The sequence below is a fragment of the Schistocerca cancellata genome, chromosome 6, assembly GCF_023864275.1.
Source record: "Schistocerca cancellata isolate TAMUIC-IGC-003103 chromosome 6, iqSchCanc2.1, whole genome shotgun sequence".
NCBI lineage: Eukaryota > Metazoa > Arthropoda > Insecta > Orthoptera > Acrididae > Schistocerca > Schistocerca cancellata.
In genome coordinates, this window is record NC_064631.1 from 669454614 (window position 1) to 669477833 (window position 23220).

The window sequence follows — 23220 nt, forward strand, 5'->3', positions numbered from 1 at the left end:
CTGCAATGGACGAGGCAATTGTTCGTGCAGTTGACGATAACCCTAATGTCAGCGTCAGAGAAGTTGCTGCTATACAAGGTAACGTTGACCACGTCACTGTATGGAGAGTGCTACGGGAGAACCAGTTGCTTCCGTACCATGTACAGCGTTTGCAGACACTATCAGCAGCTGATTGGCCTCCACGGGTGCACTTCTGCGAATGGTTCATCCAACAATGTGTCAATCCTCATTTCAGTGCAAATGTGCACTTTACAGATGAGGCTTCATTCCAACGTGATCAAATTGTAAATTTTCACAATCAACATGTGTGGGCTGACGAGAATCCGCACGCAATTGTGCAATCACGTCATCAACACAGATTTTCTGTGAACGTTTGGGCAGCCAATTTTGGTGATGTCTCGATTGGGCCCCATGTTCTTCCACCTACCCTCAATGGAGCACGTTATCATGATTTCATACGGAATACTCCACCTGTGCTGCTAGAACATGTGCCTTTACAAGTACGACACAACATGTGGTTCATGCACGATGGAGCTCCAGCACATTTCAGTCGAAGTGTCCGTACGCTTCTCAACAACAGATTCGGTGACCGATGGATTGGTAGAGGCGGACCAATTCCATGGCCTCCACGCTCTCCTGACCTCAACCCTCTTGACTTTCATTTATGGGGGCATTTGAAAGATCTTATCTACGCAACCCAGGTATCAAACGTAGAGACTCTTCGTGCTCGTATTGTGGACGGCTGTGATACAATACGCCTTTCTCCAGGGCTGCATCAGCGCATCAGGGATTCCATGCGACGGAGGGTGGATGCATGTATCCTCGCTAACGGAGGACATTTTGAACATTTCCTGTAAAAAAGTGTTTGAAGTCACCCTGGTACTTTCTGTTGCTGTGTGTTTCCATTCCATGATTAATGTGATTTGAAGAGAAGTAATAAAATGAGTTCTAACATGGAAAGTAAGCGTTTCTGGATACATGTCCACATAACATATTTTCTTACTTTGTGTGTGAGGTATGTTTCCTGAAAGTTTGGCCGTACCTTCTTCTAACAGCCTGTACAGCTAAATATCTCTAAATCGATTAGATACTACTAGTAACTACTGAACCCACCAATGCTTCGCAACTGCTAAATATGTACGGACCATCTGCTCTCTACAGACCTTTTCTCTCTCTCTCAATCACTTCCTCCCCTCCATCTCACCAGCTCCCCCATCCCCTACCTCTCTCCACTTCCTTGTCCCCACCCTCTCTTTATCTCCTCCTTTCGCCTCTCTATGTCCATTATCTCCCACCCCTGCTCCGGCCCTGATCTTTGTTTATTGTTACTGAGATCGAATCCTTTTTTGGAAACAGAAGACACTTCAGACGAGTGAGTGAATCAATTGCGGTCATTGTATGTGCGGTATAACTAACCTCTCCTGTTGCAGGATCTGTGAGGTTAGTAGCTTCTGTGACTGTAATTAGTATAGCTTTAAACTTTAATCAGGAGGTTATACAAAGTTTCTGTCCATTCAGAAACCATAGACGTATTCTAAACATGAGTCGATAAGAATAAGTACAGTTTTTCTGTTTTCCATTAAAAGCAACTATGAGGAGAAAAACTAAACACTACATAGTTGTGTGTACAACTTTTCTATAAGAATACAAATAAGTGGAAAGAACATATATAGTAGAAAAAATTTTTGTAGTGGCTCGCAAGATCCTCTATTGTAGTTAAACAGACTGCTGTAAGCGAAACGACTTTACAGGTTTTCACATTATAGTACAGCATACCATTTCCTTTCTTTAACAGTACTTTACTGTCTAAAGAGATGAAAATCAGTGTATGTCCGTGTAAAGCATCACTAAATTAGCCTTCAAAAATTTCATGATAATCTTCCTACGACTGTAGGAGATTTGTGATAACAACATTTCCGCTTTGTGTAATACATATGAACATTTATATACTACATAAATTAAAGACCATTTTTCGTACATCTGTCAAAACGTTTAAGTATTTGAAACAAATTGGACAAGAACTTTTCTTACAGTTATACATATATATACAGTATGTGATCAAAAGTATCCTGACACCCCAAAAACATAGGTTTTACATATTAGGTGCATTGTGCTGCCACCTACTGCCAGGTACTCCATATCAGCGACCTCGGTAGTCATTAGACATCGTGGCAGAGCAGAATAGGGTGTTCCGCTGAACTCACGGACTTCGAACGTGGTCAAGTGATTAGGTGTCACGCGTGTCATACGTCTTTACGAGAGATTTCCGCACACATAAACATCCCTAGATCCACTGTTTCCGATGTGATAGTGAAGTAGAAACGTGAAGGGGCATGTACAGCACAAACGCGTGTAGGCCGACCTCGTCTGTTGACTGAAAGAGACCGCCGACAGTTAAAGAGGGTCGTAATGTGTAATAGGCACACATCTATCCAGACTATCACACAGGAATACCTAACTGCATCGGGATTCACTTCAAGTACTATGAAAGTTAGGTGTGAGGTGAGAAAACTTGTACTTTATGCTACAGTGGCTGTTCATAAGCCACTCATCACGACGGTAAATGCCAAACAGCGCCTCACTTGGTGTAAGGAGCGTAAACGCTGGACGATTGAACAGTGGAAAAACGTTGTGTGGAGTGCCGAATCACGGTCTTAATGTGGCGATCCGATGGTCAAGTGTAGGTATGGCGAATGATAAGTGAACGTGTAGTTCCAACAGTAAAATTTCGGAGGTGGTGGTGTTATGACGTTGTCGTGTATTGAAATGAGGGGGCCCTTACCCATTGTTGTTTTGCGTGTCACTATCACAGCACAGGCATTCATTGATGTTTTAAGCACCTTCTTGCTTCCTCTGTTGAAGGGCAATTCCAGGATGGCGACTGCATCTTTGAACATGTTCGGGCATCTATTCATAATGCAAGGAATGTGGCGGAGTGTTTATACGACAATAGCACCTCTGTAATGGACTGGCCTGTACAGAGTCCTGACCCGAATCCTAAAGATAACTTTTCGGAAGTTTTGGAACGCCGACTTCGTGCCAGGCCTCACCGACCTACATTAATACCTCTCCTCAGGACATCACTCCTTGAAGAAAGGGCTGCCATTCCCCAAGAAAACTTCCAGCACATGATTGAACGTATGCCATCGAGAGCGGAAGCTGTCATCAAGGCTAAGGGTGGGCCAACACTATACTGAATTCCAGCATTATTGATGTAGCGTGCCACGAACTTGTAACGTCATTTTCAGCCAGGTATCCGGATACTTTTCTTCACATAGCGTAGAATATGTTGTCTGAAATTTTATTACAGTTACTGTTTGGAAGATAATTGGTTACAAAGCTTACTTAAATGTATTACGTAGATGTAAAATTTGTTGCTAAACAAAAACTCATTATTGGAAGAGAAAAGGAAATTAATTCTATAAAAATTACCCTTGTTAAAATTTACATCAAAAGTCGATAGTTAGGAGTCCTTCAAACAACCCACTCTTCTCACTCCGAGACGAGAATACAATATAAAGGAAAAGATTCTCGACGGTCAGTCTGAGGTTGAATCTGATAATGATAACATGTGACGTTGTCGAAATATCGTGTAAGGATCACCCCCATATCCAGCAGAATAGCTGACACCTCAATATGGCGACACATCGCCGGAGAGTCTTAAGAAATACATCTGAGGAAAGTATTGTTTGTGAGCTATCTAGGTTCACCGAGAAGCCAGGCCATTATAAGTATCAGCTTCCATCGACCGACATTCTTGGTCAGTTATTGTTGTTTACTATATGAGAGGATGTTTTTACACCCTGCTTCAAAAATTAGATATTCGTATTGTGCAAGAATTTCAAGTAAATGACTGAAGAATATTTCGAGATTTTGCTAACAATTTTTTCCGTTTATACATAGATACACATACACACACACACACACACACACACACACACACACACACACACACTATATATATACGTAGCAAAGAAGTGGAGAATTTCCCGTACGACCATTTCACGAGTTTACCGTGAATACGAGGAATCCGGTAAAACGTCAAATCTCCGACATCGCTGCGTCTGGGAAAAGACCCTGCAAGATCGTGACCAACGACGGCTGAAGAGAATCGTTTAACGTGACAACAGTGGAACGCTTCGCAAATTGCTGCAGATTTCAGTGCTGGGTCATCAACAAGTGTCAGAGTGAGAACCATTCAACGAAATATCATCGATATGTGTTCTCGGAGCCGAAGGCCTACTCTTGTACCCTTGATAACTGCACGACACAAAGCTTTACGCCTCGCTTGAGCCAATCAACACCAACATTCATGTCTGGAAAATTGATGCCTGGTCGGACGAGTCTTGCTTCAAATTGTATCCAACGGATGGACGTGCACAGGTATGGAGACAACCTCATGAATCCCTGGACCCTACATGTCAGCATTTGACTCTTCAACCTGATTGAGGCTCTGTAATTGTGTGGGGCGTGTGCAGTTGGAGTGATAGCGGACCCCTGATAAGTGTAAATACGATTCTGACACGTTACACGTACCCAATCCTGCTGTCTGACCACCATTTATGTCCGTTGTGCGTATCGACGGACTTTGGCGATTCCAGAAGTACAATGCGACACCCCACACGTCCAGAATTGCTACAGAGTGGCAGCAGGAACACTCTTTTTAGACACTTCCACTGGCCACCAGACTCATTAGACATGAACATTATCTGGGATGCCTTCCAACGTGCTGTGCAGAAGAGATGTTCACCCTGTCGTACTGTTACAGATTTATGGACAGCCTTACAGCACACATGGTTTCAGTTACCTCCAGGAAGCAGATGGAGAGAGTCGAGAGGCAGCATGGCTAAACCGAAGGAAGTACCCTCACAGACACCGACCACATCACACAACATTTGAAATCCTTTTCGGGCGTTTGTGAGATCATGGCTTCTTACAGACAGACAAACGCGGAGGGAAGTGGCGGACTGTGCCTACACCAGATTTGGAGAACCGGATTCTCCAATATACTGTGTTGAGTGGTAAATTCGAGGGCGAATTTCTCCGAAGGGTGGAGGAATGTTGAGTGGTACTTAAGTAAATAAATTAGTGAAATCAAAGTGAACTAGAAATTAGAATATAAATGGAAAACTTGGTTTAGTTTGGAGAGTTACATACTGGCACACAGCGGGCACAACAGCAGAGCAGAAGAGACAATGACCGTGAAGTCAGCAAGTTACACATAAACGGGCGCTGGCGATTCAGCCGTCAGGGCATCGCCCGACCGGCTCACGTGTTTCTCAGTTGTCGCATGTGAGCAAAGGCCCTCGCCTACATCCCAAGAGCCAATGATCGACGTTAAGAAGATTCTTCAAGAAGCTTTTCAACGTGACAGAAGAGGCAATGACCGGCTCACGTGTTTCTCAGTTGTCGCATGTGAGCAAAGGCCCTCGCCTACATTCCAAGAGCCACTGACCGACGTTAAGAAGAATCTTCGAGAATCTTTTCAACGTGACAGAAGAGGCAATGGCCGTGAAGTCGTTCACCTCCAGTAAACTGAAGTGAATAAATACGCGAGACGCAGTGGGCCCGACAGATGAAGACGAGAGGAAGACGAAGGCGAAGACGGAGACGAAGACGGAGACGAGCGACGAAGAAGACGAAGAAGTGAAGAAGCGTAGCAGTTGTTTTAAGTTAGTTTCGGTGCTGAAGACCGTCATGCAAGAAGAGACTACATCATGCACAGACGCACCAAGTCCGCCGCTGTAATGGAATAGCAAGCAGCAGCCTCGGCGCCAGAAGACAGAAGTTAAAAGATATTTGAAGTCTGATCTTTACGTACCCGGGTGACTCGTGAGGACGGGAAGGAGACGGCCTCACTTCAGCAGTCACCTGTGAGCTGGGATGAAGACCTGACAGCCGAAGACTGGCAAGCGGGAGTCCGTGGTTCGAGTCCGGGACACTGGCCTTCCCCCGCCGCGCCGCTCTGCTGGCCGACGCACAAGACACGCGGCCGCTTAGAGAAGAGAAACACTGGGACGCCACATTCAAGGTATCACCATCCGATGCACGACGCCGCTCGCAATAATTAAACGGGCCACCTCGCGCTGCGCGTCTCCGGTCAGCTGGGCGAGACGGCGACACGAGATACACACCGCTACGCGTAATCAGACGCCGCCGCCGCCGCCGCCGCCGCTGCTGACACCTAGTGCAAGTCACAGGATGTGGCTTGCCAGCATAGTGTAAGCCAAAGTACAATTGTGTGTATCGTACATGACAACCGCTACTATCACTATCACTTACAATCCATGGAGGCCACTTTGAACATCTTTTGTGACGTTTCCCTCCATTTCCAGTGAGGAGTCCGTCACTTCTTTTTGTCGGTTTTATTAATGTTCACTCTGTTTGTACACTATAAATACCTAAGAAACGTGCAGCCTGTGTCCGTCAAAACTTTTATTAGATTATCGCGTAAAAATTGGAAGTAAATTTCTCAAGAAGTTTTCGAGATTTTTGTAACAACGCTAGACGACTTGTCTTTCAATAGCAGTATATAGACATATGCTTTCCATACCAGCCGGCTGCTATTTCCCACCTTTCTAGTACGTCCAGTAAACCGTCCCTCATATATCTGTGTCTAACTGTCGCCATGCGGTGCTTCTCGTGTTGCGGAGCGTGGGAATCCCCATGTAACACACCACAGTAGAGCTTCTTTTCCGTTGTACTGTATACGAGGGTTGTTCAAAAAGTAAGTTCAGATCGGTCAAGAAATGGAAACCACTGCGGTAATCTAATAAAGCTTTGTACATATGTGTTCGACAGTGTCTCTAGTATTCCTGTCGGTTGCATCACTTCGCTCCTTTCAGTTCCGAGCGCAAGCTCAGCACATAAAGATGCGTAGAAAATAGTGTCTTCCGCCAAGTATGAGGTACTGGTCAGAGATTTCGCCAGAATTTATGCAGCCTACATTATAGAACTGTCACACGGTTTCTACTTCGTGACAGTTCTTGGTCGCAATCTGTAGGGGCAATGAAAATGCTCCTGCAGCGTTTTCGATGGGAAGTGTTTGATCGCCCGCACTACGGCCCATAATTGGCTCCCTTTGTGTTTCATCTCTGCTCACATTAACTACTGGCTATGAAGACAACATTTTCGCACAGATGGCGAGCTATAGACGAGCATAGAAAATTGGCGGGAAGCACAGGTGGCTGTCTCCTATGACGAGGGTATTGGAAAGTTGGTAGAACGTGTAACACCATACCTCTAGTGTTTTACTGATTTATTTTGCTTTTTGTTTTGTTTAGTGTTATATCGTTGAGTTTCTGTAATTATTCTATGATTTATTCGGTACTGTATAAATATATGTACTTTTTCCTTTGTAGAAACTTTGATGCCCTGATTTAATACTGTGCAAAGTATTGTCTTTATTACTTACATTCTTTGCCTCATTTGGCGGAAAAAAATATATAATTGTAATTTTGTTTAAATAATTTTTTATAGAAATACCAACATGTGCAACGATATGTTTTGTTTAAAGTGACTTCTAGTTGTTATGTAAAGACTGATCCTCACTAAGGGCTTTTAGCTATTTTGTATGTAGAAGGTGGTGTGGCTCTCCTTGGGAACGGAATTTTGTAGGGCGCGCAAAATGTGGTTGGTATGGATGAAAAGGTGGAATCAACAGTCAGTCAGGAATGAGCTACTGAACCATCAACAGCTCACGAAATTGTTGTGAATTGTGCTGGTGCCGAGAGGGGCTTTTTTTGCCGTTTTCGAATATGCCAAAGCCTTGGGTGGATGCAGTAACTATCTAGAATTATGTTGGAATTGATATCTATCATCGCCACCAAGATATTGCAGAATCCAGCCATTCTACCTGCAAATCCACCTACCAACATGCACTCGCCACCACATTGCCCAATCACTGTAATGGAACAGAAGAACTATAGTAATTTACAATGAAGGATCAGCTCTTTGGATGTTATAGTGTACTCAAATATAAGGTAAGTTATAACTGAATTTATGTACCTACTTGAGTTTTTCCTTATCACTACACCTCTCAGGCTTCTCTCCGTTTGAACTATGATTACAGAGTGTCCGTGTTGTGGAAAAAATGAAAGCCTCAAAGTCAAACAGTTTATTAAATAATGTTATTTAATATTTGGAAAGAAGGGATTATTCAGATTTACTGTGGATTTGTTAAAATTTAGGAGATAGTTTATGTAGCTTTGTGAAAGCCTCCCAGTGATTGAAACAGTCCAATGTAAAGTTTTGTGGACTTTCAAAGCTACCTATTTAATCATTGACTTGAAATCAGAAGACTGTGGTAATAAAGACAATTTACTGTTACTTTTAAAAAGTAAAAGTTCTAAATACTGAAGCTTATAAAGTTTTGCCTACTTAGTGATCATAGTGCTGCCTGTTGTAAATTTTAAAAAGGTGACTCAGTCTCTTACAAATTTGTCAATATTGTGTCTCACTGGAATAAAAGTCGTGAACTGCATTTGTGGAATGTTATATACTCATGTTTGCTAAGTGCTTGTCTCTCTTGTGTATTGGAAGTGCGTATTAATAGTGTAACAGGATCCACAGTTTCTCTGTTATGCGTATGCTAGGTAACAAGTAACAGAAAGACCACTATCTAAGAAAACAGTAACTTCTTTTATTCAGAGAACAGTGAGAAATAGTTTGCCAGTGAAATATTTTTTTTCATGTCAGATAGGAAACTAATTGGTAAAAGACAGGCTGAACCTATGTCCAATTTATCATTCTACAGCGAATATAAATAGTAATGTTATTGAGACCATTCAGTTGAATAAGCGCTGAAGGTAATACTGTGTATCGGTATGTGTTATATTTATGCAAATAGTTTGATCTGCTCTGTCAGCTCCAACCTTAACGTGGGCATATGCAGGTGCCAGAGTGCATTGCACTCTCGTGTGACAAAATTATAGGTTGTGTTTGCCCATTGAAGTTACTTATTTTCAGTTCTTGAACAAGAATGTTACTCATTCTTATGTCTAATAAGGCTGGCGACCATTTTTATCATCATTTGGACGCTGTGGATAGGTAAATTATTGTTTGTTACTGCTTAAACATTTACGTAATTCTGACTTTCACTTCGGAGAGACCACCTCCGTTAGGTATCTCACGGTCAGCACAACTAAATTCCTTCCAGAAGGTAATACAGCTCTACTCCTTTGTACTATAATTGCTTTGACTAATAATTACGTGACAGAATTTGCCTCCAGATTTGAGGTTATGGTATAATAGTAGCATATGGTAGTGTTGTAAACGCTACGACAAATGTCTAAGTCATGGTGGTGACTATCTAGAGCAGTGGCTGGAAGCTGTAAGCAACAGTTGCAGATAAAACATTTCTGATTTACACTGTCGTTCCCCCCTCCCCACCTCCCCCATGAACCATGAACCTTGCCATTGGTAGAGAGGCTTGCGTGCCTCAGCGATACAGATAGCCGTACCGTAGGTACAACCACAACGGAGGGGTATCTCTTGAGAGGCCAGACAAACGTGTCGTTCCTGAAGAGGGGCAGCAGCCTTTTCAGTAGTTGCAGGGGCAACAGTCTGGATGACTGACTGATCTGGCCTTGTAACAATAACCAAAACGGCCTTGCTGTGCTGGTACTGCGAACGGCTGAAAGCAAGGGGAAACTACAGCCGTAATTTTTCCCGAGGGCATGCAGCTTTGCTGTATGATTAAATGATGATGGCGTGCTCTTGGGTAAATAAAGTCCCCCATTCGGATCTCCGGGCGGGGACTACTCAAGAGGATGACGTTACTTGGAGAAGACATGAAAACGTTGAGGTTCGCCGATGATATTGTAATTCTGTCAGAGACAGCACAGGACTTGGAAGAGCAGTTGAATGGAATGGACAGTGTCTTGAAAGGAGGATATAAGATGAACGTCAACAAAAGCAAAACGAGGATAATGGAATGTAGTCGAATTAAGTCGGGTGATGCTGAGGGATATAGATTAGGAAATGAGACACTTCAAGTAGTAAAAGAGTTTTGCTATTTGGGGAGCAAAATATCTGATGATGGTCGAAGTAGAGAGGATATAAATTGTAGACTGGCAATGACAAGGAAAGCGTTTGTGAAGAAGAGAAATTTGTTAACATCGAGTATAGATTTAAGTGTCAGGAAGTCATTTCTGAAAGTGTTAGTATGGAGTGTACCCATGTATGGAAGTGAAACATGGACGATAAATAGTTTGGACAAGAAGAGAATAGAAGCTTTCGAAATGTGGTGCTACAGAAGAATGCTGAAGATTAGATGGGTAGATCACATAACTAATGAAGAAGTATTGAATAGGATTGGGGAGAAGAGAAGTTTGTGGCACAACTTGACCAGAAGAAGGGATCGGTCGGTAGGACATGTTCTGAGGCAACAAGGGATCACCAATTTAGTATTGGAGGGGGAGACCAAGAGATGATTACACTAAGCAGATTCAGAAGGATGTAGGTAGCAGTAGGTACTGGGAGACGAAGAAGGTTGCACAGGATAGAGTAGCATGGAGAGCTGCATCAAACCAGTCTCAGGACTGAAGACCACAACAACAACAACTGTCGTTTCCATTTCGCGACCAATGGGAACTTATTTTCTGAAGAACCCTCGTATGAACTCGTGCACGCTGCCGTAACGAAGTTAGTGCACGCGCCGGTGTGTGTGTGTTGCAGGTGGCGGCTGCCTGGCGCTGCGCGGCGTCAAGCTGTGGGTGCCGGAGGCGGTGCGCGCCGGGTCGCGGGTGCGCCTGCTCTGCGACTACGACCTCGAGCAGGCGGCGCTCTACTCCATCAAGTGGTACCGCGGCGACCAGGAGTTCTACCGATACGTGCCCAAGGAGAGCCCGCCCACCAGGGTCTTCGCGCTGCCGGGCGTCAACGTCGACGTGAGTCTCACTCCCATTGCCGCCTCACTGGTGATCACTCATTGCTAGAGCGCTACTCGTAGCGGGCTGTTCCGGAAAGATACACGTCCTTCCACCAGTTTGTATTCTGTATACGATAGAAGCTAAGAGTGAATTTTAACTTAGAAGGGGAGGCCACGGCGTTGGCATCACAGATTTACTTCAAACATTGTACACCTTTAGTACACCATTTACCAACACAATGTGCAAGGACACTACTGGCCCTTAAAATTGCTACACCACGAAGATGACGTTCAGCAGACGCGAAATTTAACCGACAAGAAGAAGATGCTGTGATATGCCTATGATTAGCTTTTCAGAGCATTCACACAAGGTTGGCGACAGTGGCGACACCTACAACATGCTGACACGAGCAAAGTTTCTAACCGATTTCTCATATACAAACAGCAGTTGACCGGCGTTGCCTGGTGAAACGTTGTTGTGATGCCTCGTGTAAGGAGGAGAAATGCGTACCATCACGTTTCCGACTTTGATAAAGGTCGGATTGTAGCCTATCGCGATTGCGGTGTATCGTATCGCGACACTGCTGCTCGCGTTTGTCGAGATCCAATGACTGTTAGCAGAATAAGGAATCGGTAGCTTCGGGAGGGTAATACGGAACGCCTTGCTGGATCCCAACGGCCTCATATCACTAGCAGTCGGGATGACAGGCATCTTATCTGCATGGCTGTAGTGGATCGTGCAGCCATGTCTCCAACCCTGAGTGAACAGGTAGGGACGTTTGCAAGACAAAAACCATGTGAACGTACAGTTCGACGACGTTTGAAGCAGCATGGACTATCAGCTCGGAGACCATGGCTGCGGTTACCCTTGACGCTGCATGACAGGCAGGAGCGCCTGCGTAGGTGTACTCAACGACGAACCTGGATGCACGAATGGCAAAACCACATTTTTTCGGATGAATCCAGGTTCTGTTTACACCATCATGATGGTCGCATCCATGTTTGGGACATCACGGTGTGTGCACATTGGAAGCGTGTATTTGTCGTCGCCATACTGGCGTATCACCCGGCGTGATGGTTTGGGGTGCCATGGATTACACGTCTCGGTCACCTCTTATTCGCATTGACGGCACTGTGAACAGTGGACATGACATTACAGATGTGTTACTACACGTGGCTCTACCCTTCATTCGATCCCTGCAAAACTCTACATTTCAGCAGGAGAATGCACGACCGCTAGTTGTAGGTCTTATACGGGCCTTTCTGGATACTGAAAATGTCCGACTGCTGCCCTGGCCAGCACATTCTCCAGATCTCTCACCAATTGAAAACTTCTGGTCAATAGTGGCCGAGTAACTGGCTCGTCACAATACGCCAGTCACTACTCTTGATGAACTGTGGTATCGTGTTGAAGCTGCATGGGCTGCTGTACCTGTACACGCCGTCTCAGCTCTGTTTGACTGAATGCCCAGGCGTATCAAGGCCGTTATTACGGCCAGAGGTGGTTGTTCTGGGTACTGATTTCCCAGGATCTATGCTCCCAAATTGCTTGAAAATGTAACCACATGTCACTTCTAGTATAATATATTTGTCCAACGAATACCCGTTTATCATCTGCATTTGTTCTTGGTGTAGCAATTTTAATGGCCAGTAGTGTAGTAAGGTTCATTACTCTGGCCATTCCGAGAAAATCGCAAGAGAAATTTAACGCGTCTCTTATGTAACTGATGTATCTGTGCATAGGTGCCGAACGGTAGAGTTCCTTTTGTAAGAAAATGAAAGGCCTAAGCCGTCTTTATGATCTTTATGTATTGCGTGGCTACCAGTTTCGGAGCATCAATCCACCATCATCAGGCTATAGTTGGTGCTGAACCCCTTCAGCGTCAACTAAGGACTGAAGAAGCACATTGGAGGGCCGTAACTAGTACCTATACAATAAATAAGGCCATAAGGACGGCTCTAGGCGTTTCATTTTCGTACTGACGAGGACCCCAAAACCTCCACCCAAAGCTATGAACACACAATAAAACGTTAAAGTTCCTGGTGGTCGAGTGGTTAGCGTTACAGTTTCGGAAGACAAATCTGAATGAGACGACGGTTCGACTTCCACTCAAACCTTTATTTTTTTTTATAGTACAAGTGTAAATTCAGCGACATTCAAAAAAATCTGCACCTATGCTATTCGTTCTTGCTACATTAGCAATGACTCACCGCTAAGCAGGTTAACTGCCAAATGAGGCCTGCATCTGTGTCTGCATCTCGAAGTGTCGACGTGCAAAGTAGTTTCGCGGACTTTACCAGATTTCAGTTTAAGAGATTTCTCAAATCGAGACAGGTACACATTTTCAGGAAAACTCTATGCGTTTCTCCATTTACTTGCCGATAGCTATAAATATGCTTTTACTAATAACTACATTTAATTAAAAATAGTGAGTAGCCAAGTAACATAATATTCACTAAAACATCATTCAAATAAATGGGTTTTTCAAAATTATATTACCTCTAAAATGACACATAAATTAAATAACATGACCAATGGTGAAAGAAAGAGATCAAAAAATTAAGTTATGGTGAGAGTCGAAACGTCGCTACATACACGTTCGTCTTACGAAGCTCGAAAGTCCACCACTTACCTACCATGAACTGTAACGTCCAGATCTACGAACAGGTGCGTCAGTTTCGTAACAGACGCGTAAAATTTCTCTTCCGGTTTTTTCAGGATAGCCAGAGTAGTGCACCTACTAGGATGCGAGAAGCGGTCCGTCGATGAAGCAGAGGTTATTTGATCCATCAAGCAGTTGGCTCCGACGTCGACCAAGAGTGCTCCTTGCGGGCATATAGGCCCTACTAATTAAGTGGCCTAAGGCCGTCGATTTGAACGGAGATTAGGATGAGAAATAAGGTTTCGTAGTCAAAAGGGTAATTTATAATTTCGTTTATTGTAATCCTGTATAAACCCAATATGTGTCCACAAAAAAGTGTATAACGTTACTAATTGAACTCCCCTCGTACAATAGAAATGTTCATTTCTAGTTCACTAATAAGACATGGCACAGAAGGAAAATTTTTTAACATTAGTCTATCCAGCTCAGTGAAGTCTGTCTAATCTAACAGCTATTCAGTCAGGACTGCAAGAGGCTGTATATTAAATCCGACTCGAATAACGATGAACACTTTGGTACTCGGCGTTCGCTATCGAACGATCACAGTTTGGTTGCTGATGGGCTATAACTGTGCCAACAATAGTTGACTGGAACTGATCGGCTAGTGATCACCAACTGAATAGCTGCGACAACCAGCTGTGTGAGGCTGTGCAGCTGCTTTTATCCAAGAACGGTTGTAGAATGTTGCATCCGAAACTATCTGATGGCTGCAGCAGGTAGTGGCTCACGCCTATTCACTGCGTGGAGGGTAGCATAATTATTGGAGGATGGAGCTGGCTGTTTGTGAGTCGTGTGGTGAAAGCATCAATAGGTTCCTGCTCCGTGCGCCACGTATGTGTTATGGCACCACACTGGATACTGCTGGCGTGTGACAGGTAGTTACAGCTGTAGAAACAGGTTTTACACTTCAGCATTAATGGTTTACCTTGTCGCAGATCCTCGTGGTCGTCTGTAGGACCTCCCTGTAAAGACTGCTCGCTTCTTGGTCTGTTGTCTATCAGATGTACCTCGAGTGACGACAGCAGCAATACTGTGTGAATAACCGTTTGCACGGTCCTTCGCTGACTGGTTGGAGGAGCCTTAGTTTGGCTGGTAAGGATGGCGGAGCCGTTCTCCTACTTGGGCAATATAGACTGATCAGTGAGTGAGATAGTCACGAGCATGTGAATGGTTAAAATGGTCGCAACAAGATTGACGATTTGCAGTAACATACCATACTGACACGTTGAGCAATTAGAGATATACCATTAAAAATAGGAAGCTTGTTTTGAAAATGATTTATCTTGCTGTGTGGAAGATGAAATATACCCAAAATTTTATCTTCAATCATGTAGAGGGGAGTGTCGTAGGACCGTTGCTATTCACAATATATATAAATGACCGTGTGGATAACATCGGATGTTCACTGAGGCTTTTTGTAGATGATGCTGTAGTATATCGAGAGGTTGTAACAATGGAAAACTGTACTGAAATGCAGGAGGATCAGCAACGGATTGAGGCATAGTGCAGGGAATGGCAATTATATCTCAATATAGACAAGTGTAATGTGCTGCGAATACATAGAAAGAAAGATCGTTTATCATTTAATTACAATATAGCAGGTCAGCAACTGGAAGCAGTTAATTCCATAAATTATCTGGGAGAAGACATTAGGAGTGGTTTAAAATGGAATGACCACATAAAATTAATCGTCGGTAAAGCAGATGCCAGACTGAGATTCACTGGAAGAATCTCTAATGAAATGCAGTCCGAAAACAAAGGAAGTAGGTTACAGTACACTTGTTCGCCCACTTCTTGAATACTGCTCACCGTTGTGGGATTGTGGGATCCGTACCAGATAGGATTGATACAAGAGACAGAGAAAATTCAACGGAGAGCAGAGCGCTTCGTTACAGGATCGTTTAGTAATCGCATGAGCGTTACAGAGATGATAGATAAACTCCAGTGGAAAATTCTGCAAGGCGGGCGTTCAGTAGCTCGATACGGGCTTTTGTTGAAGTGTCGTGAACATACCTTCACCGAGGAGTCACTGATGGTTACAATAGCTTCTTTATTGAAGGTACGTGGTTCAGTCTCATTGAGTGACCACAGCCACACACACACACACACACACACACACACACACACACACACACACATTGCTCCCTCCTATGTATATCTCACGGAGGGACCATGGGGATAAAATCAGAGATATTAGAACCCACACAGAGGCATACCGACAATCTTTCTTTCCACGAATAATACGAGACCAGAACGGGAGGGGAACCGATAGAGGTACTAAAGGTACCCTCCTCCACACACCGTCAGGTGGCTTGCGGAGTGTGGATGCAGATGTAGAAGGTATTGGCTTTTAAAATATGATGAATCTTTCTGAAACATCCTGAAAATTGACAATAAACTTGCTAGTTGGTGCTAATAAATGACACTGATGGTAACCGTGGGTAAGTTGGTGTGTATGTGTGTGTGAACTTCTAAGGAACCAAATTGCTGAGGTCATCGGTCCCTAGACTTACACATTACTTAAACTAATTTCAACTAACTTATGCTAAGAACAGCACACACACACACACACACACACATACACACACACACACATATGCCCGAGGGAGGTACCAAACCTCCGGCGGGAGGGGCCGCGCATTCCGTGACATGGTGCCTCAAACCACGTGGCCACTCCTCGCGGCAGGGAAAGTTGGTATGCTACTGAGCGTACACCTGTAGAGTGTGCCCACGGAGGAAGTGTTGCTCAACATCTACTTCATTTATACTGGTTATCACGGGATACTGAGCAATGTGACGATTTGAGAAAGGGGCGAGTGAATTCACTGTAGATAAGTAGTAGCTGCATCGCCACCTAATGTCTCTTATGTTAAACAAGAAACTGCAAACATGTTCACGGCATGTAATACGTCACAGAAACGTTGCTTGAAACCGATAATAACAGCCCACATCAACTGACGTTAAGTATGGCTCCACTTATAACAGAAGGAAGTGAGAGACGGTCGACAGGGTGGATTTTCAGGGTCGCGTCTGGCTATGCTTGCAGGTAGCTTAGAGTGGGCGAGGATTCTCTGCTGAGGAAGGATGTATTGTACACGTCTAGGAGGACCGCTGATGGTTACAATAGCATCTTTATTGAAGGTACGTGGTTCAGTCTCATTAAGTGACCACCGCCATCGATCAACGTCAACGTGCTATAACCTTTGACAGACGGCAAACCGCATCACTTATAGTATAGGGCAAATAAAACGTGGGTCCAAAAGGGCATGATCATCGGGTTTCGGGAGATTGGTGAAAGTATTACCGAAACGAGTTAGTTTGTAAACTGTTCACGTGCCATCATGGTTAATGTATACTATGGGAGGGGGGAGGGGGGGGGGGGCAAATTGGCGCTCTCCCTAACCTGTGTCAAGGCCTGTGGTGCAGCAGGGGCCATAAATGTCAGGGGTGACGACGGCTGCGGAGATGTTCACGGGCGGATAGATGTACAACTGTCGAACAACTGACCGTCGAGATGAACCAGCGGACTACCAATAGTATCTCCTCAACGACCGCTCAGCAAACATTGATTTGTACGGTCCTTCGTGGCAGGCACCTGGTTCATGCACCTATGCTGGCTGCTCTTAACCGTCAACGAAGGCTGGGATTCCACGCCAGTACCGCAGCTGTATGTCCACTGAGCGGCATCTGGTGGGCTTTTCAGATCAATCATGTTTATGCTCGATTGGACCCATGGCCATTGTCATGTATATCGTTAACCGTCTGAAAGTAAACACCCTGCAACAATCGTCTGGAAAGTCCAGGCCTGAGAAAGGAGCCTTCTGGTCCGGGCAATGTTTCTGTGACATTCGCTGGTGGAACTTGTCAGTCTTTAAGGCACAATGGATCGACATAGTTATACATCTGTCCTTGGGGACCATATCCAGCACCACGAGCAGTTTCACTTTCCTGGGCACGCCAACATCTACCAACAGGCTAATGCAACGTGTCACACAGCTCACAGTGTACATGCGTGGTTCAGAGAGCACCAAGATAGATATACCCCACTCCACCGTCCACCAAACTGAAAGACATTAAAACCAATCGGGAATCTGTGAGACCACGTCGATCGGGACGGCGGAAAGGTGCAGGACTTCCCTCGTGCCCAAATGCTTAGGCGACAAGCAGCGGTTCGTGTCTCACTGCAGGTAGAGGAATCTGCGTCTCTGCGTCATTTTTGGGACACTGGGTAATAGGGCAGGCCTGACGTCATCTACACTCCTGGAAATTGAAATAAGAACACCGTGAATTCATTGTCCCAGGAAGGGGAAACTTTATTGACACATTCCTGGGGTCAGATACATCACATGATCACACTGACAGAACCACAGGCACATAGACACAGGCAACAGAGCATGCACAATGTCGGCACTAGTACAGTGTATATCCACCTTTCGCAGCAATGCAGGCTGCTATTCTCCCATGGAGACGATCGTAGAGATGCTGAATGTAGTCCTGTGGAACGGCTTGCCATGCCATTTCCACCTGGCGCCTCAGTTGGACCAGCGTTCGTGCTGGACGCGCAGACCGCGTGAGACGACGCTTCATCCAGTCCCAAACATGCTCAATGGGGACAGATCCGGAGATCTTGCTGGCCAGGGTAGTTGACTTACACCTTCTAGAGCACGTTGGGTGGCACGGGATACATGCGGACGTGCATTGTCCTGTTGGAACAGCAAGTTCCCTTGCCGGTCTAGGAATGGTAGAACGATGGGTTCGATGACGGTTTGGATGTACCGTGCACTATTCAGTGTCCCCTCGACGATCACCAGTGGTGTACGGCCAGTGTAGGAGATCGCTCCCCACACCATGATGCCGGGTGTTGGCCCTGTGTGCCTCGGTCGTATGCAGTCCTGATTGTGGCGCTCACCTGCACGGCGCCAAACACGCATACGACCATCATTGGCACCAAGGCAGAAGCGACTCTCATCGCTGAAGACGACACGTCTCCATTCGTCCCTCCATTCACGCCTGTCGCGATACCACTGAAGGCGGGCTGCACGATGTTGGGGCGTGAGCGGAAGACGGCCTAACGGTGTGCGGGACCGTAGCCCAGCTTCATGGAGACGGTTGCGAATGGTCCTCGCCGATACCCCAGGAGCAACAGTGTCCCTAATTTTCTGGGAAGTGGCGGTGCGGTCCCCTACGGCACTGCGTAGGATCCTACGGTCTTGGCGTGCATCCGTGCGTCGCTGCGGTCCGGTCCCAGGTCGACGGGCACGTGCACCTTCCGCCGACCACTGGCGACAACATCGATGTACTGTGGAGACCTCACGCCCCACGTGTTGAGCAATTCGGCGGTACGTCCACCCGGCCTCTCGCATGCCCACTATACGCCCTCGCTCAAAGTCCGTCAACTGCACATACGGTTCACGTCCACGCTGTCGCGGCATGCTACCAGTGTTAAAGACTGCGATGAAGCTCCGTATGCCACGGCAAACTGGCTGACACTGACGGCGGCGGTGCACAAATGCTGCGCAGCAAGCGCCATTCGACGGCCAACACCGCGGTTCCTGGTGTGTCCGCTGTGCCGTGCGTGTGATCATTGCTTGTACATCCCTCTCGCAGTGTCCGGAGCAAGTATGGTGGGTCTGACACACCGGTGTCAATGTGTTGTTTTTTCCATTTCCAGGAGTGTATATGCCCAGCTGTCCGACGATGGCGACCTGATTGGCGCGTCCGTAAATACTGCTGCCTCCTGTTAGCTTCGCAATAACGGTGGTGTTAGAGAGTCTTGCTGAACTGTCTGGAACAGTACGAGAACATAGTTGCTGTACTATGGCTGCGGTACTCACTAAAGGCTGCCTCACCGACGGCACCCACGGCCTGACGTCACAGAGACTTTGCGAAGCTGCTGACCATGCAGTCCAGTGGGGGGTCACCGACCGACTTTGGCAGGGGTTTGATTTCATACTGGCACTGAACTGCTGGTTCTTTATGTTTTCCATATTGAATGCCTTCTCTACAGAAAATTTGCTCTCGAATTTTTCTGAAACACAATGGTTTACTTACAGTTATTTACATTTCACATTTGCACCTTCACTCACATTATTACCTTGTCCTTTGCATTATCACTGAGAATTCATTAGCATTTTGCATATATAGATGTCTTTGTTCATAGTTGACACTGTCACTCGTCAAATCGCTTGTGGTTGATGCCGTTGTAGGTAGTTTGCACCCATACGGTGAACACAAAATTTTGTACGAGGGAGAATAGCAGCCGTGAGCATAAATCTTGAATAACGACCACTTCGCTGCTCTTCTAAATAATTTATTCAACGAAACTAGTCTTTCAATTAATTATTTACAAAAGCAGCCAAGCAGTTATCATTCATGACGTCGTAGGTTGGCAGGGATGGGATCTGGGCTACCTTCCTCTTGAATTGGTGGTATACGATTCCAATTACTACGAAAATCAAACAGGCAACTGACAATGTGCCTCAGATCACTGTTTCCACTGCGCTGATGTTCATTGTGCTACTTTTTTACTTGCTGTAACAGACATTCCACTGGAACCCTACCAATCTGCATGGCTATCATCTGTCCTAGGGAGACAAGCAGGGTCGGGTCTAATGTAATATTTAGGAAGGTTAAATTTTCTGTGAGTAAAGTTTCACAGGGTAGGTAGGGTAATGTTATATCAATGTGTGGTTCCTGTCTCGGAGGTGGGTAATCAGAACATCGCACGGGATATGTCACATGGGGAACCTTTAGTATCAATCCCTTGTGTTTTTATTCGTTGCATGCTGATTTGTCGACATTGCCTTGTTTGGCTACAGAGGATAACCAATGCGGATACACACACTGGAAAAACTCGCTTTTGTTTGAAATTAGCTTTTCCGGACACCCTGTAGCAGTATTTTGCTAGTGGAACTCACACACCTTGGAGTGATTGGTGTTGGTATTTCGGTTTGGATTTTCTAAAACCCTCCCAGGAAATGACCTGGTGAGAACAGTATTGTTGGAACAAGGCTTCCTATAGTACCATGGTCTCAATGGATGCATGCGTGATACTATAGGTAAGGCTGCGGAATAATTCTGGAGTCATTAATAGAATATCGATGATATCCAGACGGCCCCAAAGTATGACCAGGCCGTGGTTAGCAGCAACATCTGCAGTCTGAATGTGGGACATTACCATTGTGGCCGAATTCCGCCGTTTTCTGGACTTTTTTACTACATGTTTTTCCATATTGGCGAACTCAGTAGCGTGAAAGTCCACTTTCCCTTGGTTGCCTTTTATATGCACCTGTGCTTATTGTAACGTCTTATTATGTAATATTTTATATGTCATTTACGTGGGCAAATCCGAAAAATGTTTTCCAAATTTCACTGTCGGCCACTATCACCCTCTTTATCGTCACATTCGTGGAAGTAGCTTCGTAATCTGAAGTAGGTGTGCCTGTGGTCGTGGGAAAGCTGACTGCAGCAACCCATACTCTCCCTTTGTGTCGCAGAACTTTGTACCATTAGCTGTAACTTAGCAAAAGTGTCTTCTGCAAGCCGGCCGGAGTGGCCGTGCGGTTCTAGGCGCTACAGTCTGGAACCGAGCGACAGTTACGGTCGCAGGTTCGAATCCTGCCTCGGGCATGGATGTGTATGATGTCCTTAGGTTAGTTAGGTTTAAGTAGTACTAAGTTCTAGGCGACTGATGACCTCAGTAGTTAAGTCCCATAGTGGTCAGAGCCATTTGAACCATTTTTTTTTTTTTTTGTCTTCTGCAAACCGCTCTACACTCTCCAAGTCTCTGCAGCGACCGTGCTTCCATCGCACTGTTACTACCAGCCCTGCCAATGTCCTGACCCATACTGCCAACAACACTTTTCCCGCTTTCATCCAGTCTCCTCACTGACGAGCGCTGTGATTGGCTAGAGCTCTTGCGCCATGTCTTCAAGCTTACGCACACACAGAAACATAATGAAACACATTCTAAAAATTGTATTTCAATTTAAATAACTGGAAATTAAATACGTATTCCTACGGTTGGACCATAAACACGCGCTGAAACACATTATTAGGTACACAAACAAAATAAATAAACATATATCAAAGGAATAGGACAGAAGGTAGGCCAGTAGCCTAATGTCTCAGTGCTTTCTAAAACACGGTAATTATTTAACCAATTTCTTCACGAATAGTATAGATCGGATACAAACAAAGGCATGGACGAGTAAATATATATATAAGCATGCTGCTACCGATTTTTCGTGTCACTGTGGAGTACTTATGACATGACACGATTAGTAGTAATCGGTCACTTTGACCTCCAATAACTCATATACTATTCAAGTTACATGCCTGTAATTCATACCAATTTAGGCTTACACTAATAGCTTTCTAAAGACACATCGATCGACAAAATCGGTTGAACCACGTAATTCTGGAAATTCGTTGCTGGGTGTTACTTGTATAATTTATTGTCAGGTAGTAAACTTTAAACTAATAAAGATATTGAAAAACTGATTACACCATCAGAATCATTGTGCAAATAATGGTAACTTACATGTTTCTTTTTGAGGTATCGTGATTCATCTGCCTACTACTAATTTCTATACGAACACTGAAATGTCTGCCATTAAGGTTTCACAAAGTCAGCCATCTTTGGCACTCCCAGCAGAGACCTCCTTCATCAACACAGCGTCACCATCGAATTCCCAGCCATGCGGTCGCAGGACGCTGGCTAACGTACGGCACCACGGGGCCGCCGACGAGCCGATGGCCCCCAAGAGGCCCCAGCGTGGTCACGCCAACTCCGAACTTAGAATATTTCCAGGGCACCACAGCTCGGCCGTTACTTCACACCATGTAGTTAACCTAGTAGTTCGACCTTTAGATCTTAATAACCGTTGGAGTGCTGCATGATATATAATTATTGTTTTGAAACATCATCCTTATACGAGGTGCATTCCAGTTCTAAGGCCTTCGATTTTTTTTCTCCGGACTGGAAAGAGATAGAAACATGAGCATTGTTTTAAAATGAGGCCGCGTTCATTGTCAATACGTCCCAGAGATGGCAGCACTGTACGGCAGATGGAATTTTACCGCCAGCGGCGAGAATGAGAACTGTTTTAAATACTTAAAATGGCGACGTTTTCCTTACTTGAACAGCGTGCAATCATTCGTTTTCTGAATTTGCGTGGTGTCAAACCAATTGACATTCATCGACAGTTGAGGGAGACATGTGGTGATGGAGTTATGGGATGTGTCGAAAGTGCGTTCGTGGGTGCGACAGTTTAATGGAGGCAGAACATCGTGTGAGAACAAACCAAAACAACCTCGGGCTCGCACAAGCCGGTCTGACGACATGATCGAGAAAGTGGAGAGAATTGTTTTGGGGGATCGCCGAATGACTGTTGAACAGATAGCCTCCAGAGTTGGCATTTCTGTTGGTTCTGTGCACACAATCCTGCATGACGACCTGAAAATGCGAAAAGTGGGATCCAGGTGGGTGCCACGAATGCTGACGGACGACCACATGGTTGCCCGTGTCGCATGTTGCCAAGCAATGTTGACGCGCAACGACAGCATGAATGGGACTTTCTTTTCGTCGGTTGTGACAATGGATGAGACGTGGATACCATTTTCCAATCCAGAAACAAAGCGCCAGTCAGCTCAATGGAAGCACACAGATTCACCGCCTCCAAAAAA

At 45.2% G+C, this 23220-nt stretch overlaps 1 protein-coding gene across 1 annotated transcript in view; it reads left to right on the forward strand.

Annotated features, from left to right (window-relative positions):
• The window catches only part of LOC126191119 (uncharacterized), an 885930-nt gene that overhangs the window by 408920 nt on the left and 453790 nt on the right, over positions 1-23220 (forward strand). Inside the window, exon 2 of the mRNA XM_049931861.1 lies at positions 10678-10889. Coding sequence (XP_049787818.1) covers positions 10678-10889 — 212 coding nt within the window. The remainder of the gene's footprint in view (positions 1-10677; positions 10890-23220) is intronic.